The sequence below is a fragment of the Nestor notabilis genome, unplaced genomic scaffold, assembly GCF_000696875.1.
Source record: "Nestor notabilis isolate BGI_N333 unplaced genomic scaffold, ASM69687v1 scaffold16458, whole genome shotgun sequence".
Classification (NCBI taxonomy): domain Eukaryota; kingdom Metazoa; phylum Chordata; class Aves; order Psittaciformes; family Psittacidae; genus Nestor; species Nestor notabilis.
Genome location: NW_009938871.1, coordinates 1704 through 2945, shown reverse-complemented (window position 1 = coordinate 2945; position 1242 = coordinate 1704). Strand labels below are relative to the sequence as shown.

At 58.9% G+C, this 1242-nt stretch overlaps 1 protein-coding gene across 1 annotated transcript in view; it reads left to right on the top strand.

Moving 5' to 3' along the window:
- Window positions 1-1242, top strand: part of LOC104409648 (collagen alpha-1(I) chain-like) — a gene marked incomplete at its 5' end in the record, with an annotated part of 12597 nt that overhangs the window by 11130 nt on the left and 225 nt on the right. Inside the window, 4 exon segments of the mRNA XM_010019576.1 lie at window positions 8-145; window positions 148-217; window positions 737-927; window positions 1007-1235. Of these exon segments, the coding sequence (XP_010017878.1) occupies window positions 8-145; window positions 148-217; window positions 737-927; window positions 1007-1235 (628 nt within the window).

Below are 1242 nucleotides of genomic sequence, written 5' to 3'. Positions count from 1 at the left end.
CCTGCCCCAGCCGCCCCAGGAGAAGGCTCATGACGGTGGGCGCTACTACAGAGCCGACGATGCCAACGTGATGCGCGACCGGGACCTGGAGGTTGACACCACTCTCAAGAGCCTGAGCCAACAAATTGAGAACATCCGCAGCCCCGAGAGGGCACCCGCAAGAACCCTGCCCGTACCTGCCGCGACCTGAAGATGTGCCACGGCGACTGGAAGAGTGGTCAGTGTCCCCGCTGATGCCCTCTGGGGTGCTCACGCCTCCATCTGTCTGTCCTGTCCACCTGCTTCTCGCTTCCATCCTTCTTCCATCACCCCTGCTTGATCCTCACCTTCATTTCTCTATCCTTCACGGCTGGTCTCCTCCATCCTCTACCTCTTGTGGCTGCTCCTCACCTCCATCCTCTATCCCTTCAACCTTCTTTGCTCGTGGCTGCTTCTCACCTCCTTCCTCTGTTCCTCATGGCTGTTGCTCAACTCCATGCTCCACCCCTAGATCCCTCCTACCTGCTCCTCACCTCCCTCCTCCATCTCTCATGGCTGCTCCTCACCTCCGCCCGCCATCTCTTCACCCTCCATCTCTCACAGCCACCCCTCACCTATCCCTCCATCCCCTGACCCTCCCCCCTGCTCCTCACCTCTATCCTTCGTGGCCACTCCATTCCTTATGGCTGGGTTTTCCATCGTGGCTATCTATCTGCCTCGCTTCCCACTCCCTGACCCTCCTCCCTCTGCCCCACAGGTGAATACTGGATTGACCCCAACCAAGGCTGCAACCTGGATGCTATCAAGGTCTACTGTAACATGGAGACGGGTGAGACGTGTGTCTACCCAACCCAGGCCACCATTGCCCAGAAGAACTGGTACCTCAGCAAGAACCCCAAGGAGAAGAAGCACATCTGGTTTGGCGAGACAATGAGCGATGGCTTCCAGGTGAGCACGGGGATGATGAAGTGGGGGCAACCAGGATGGACAACCAGCTCCGCGGTGCCTAATGCCTCTTCTCTGGCAGTTCGAGTACGGTGGTGAGGGCTCCAACCCCGCTGACGTCGCCATCCAGCTGACCTTCCTCCGCCTGATGTCCACTGAGGCCTCCCAGAACATCACCTACCACTGCAAGAACAGCGTCGCGTACATGGACCAGGACACTGGCAACCTGAAGAAGGCCCTTCTCCTCCAAGGCGCCAATGAGATTGAGATAAGGGCTGAAGGCAACCGCCGCTTCGCCCACGGAGTCACTGAGGAGAG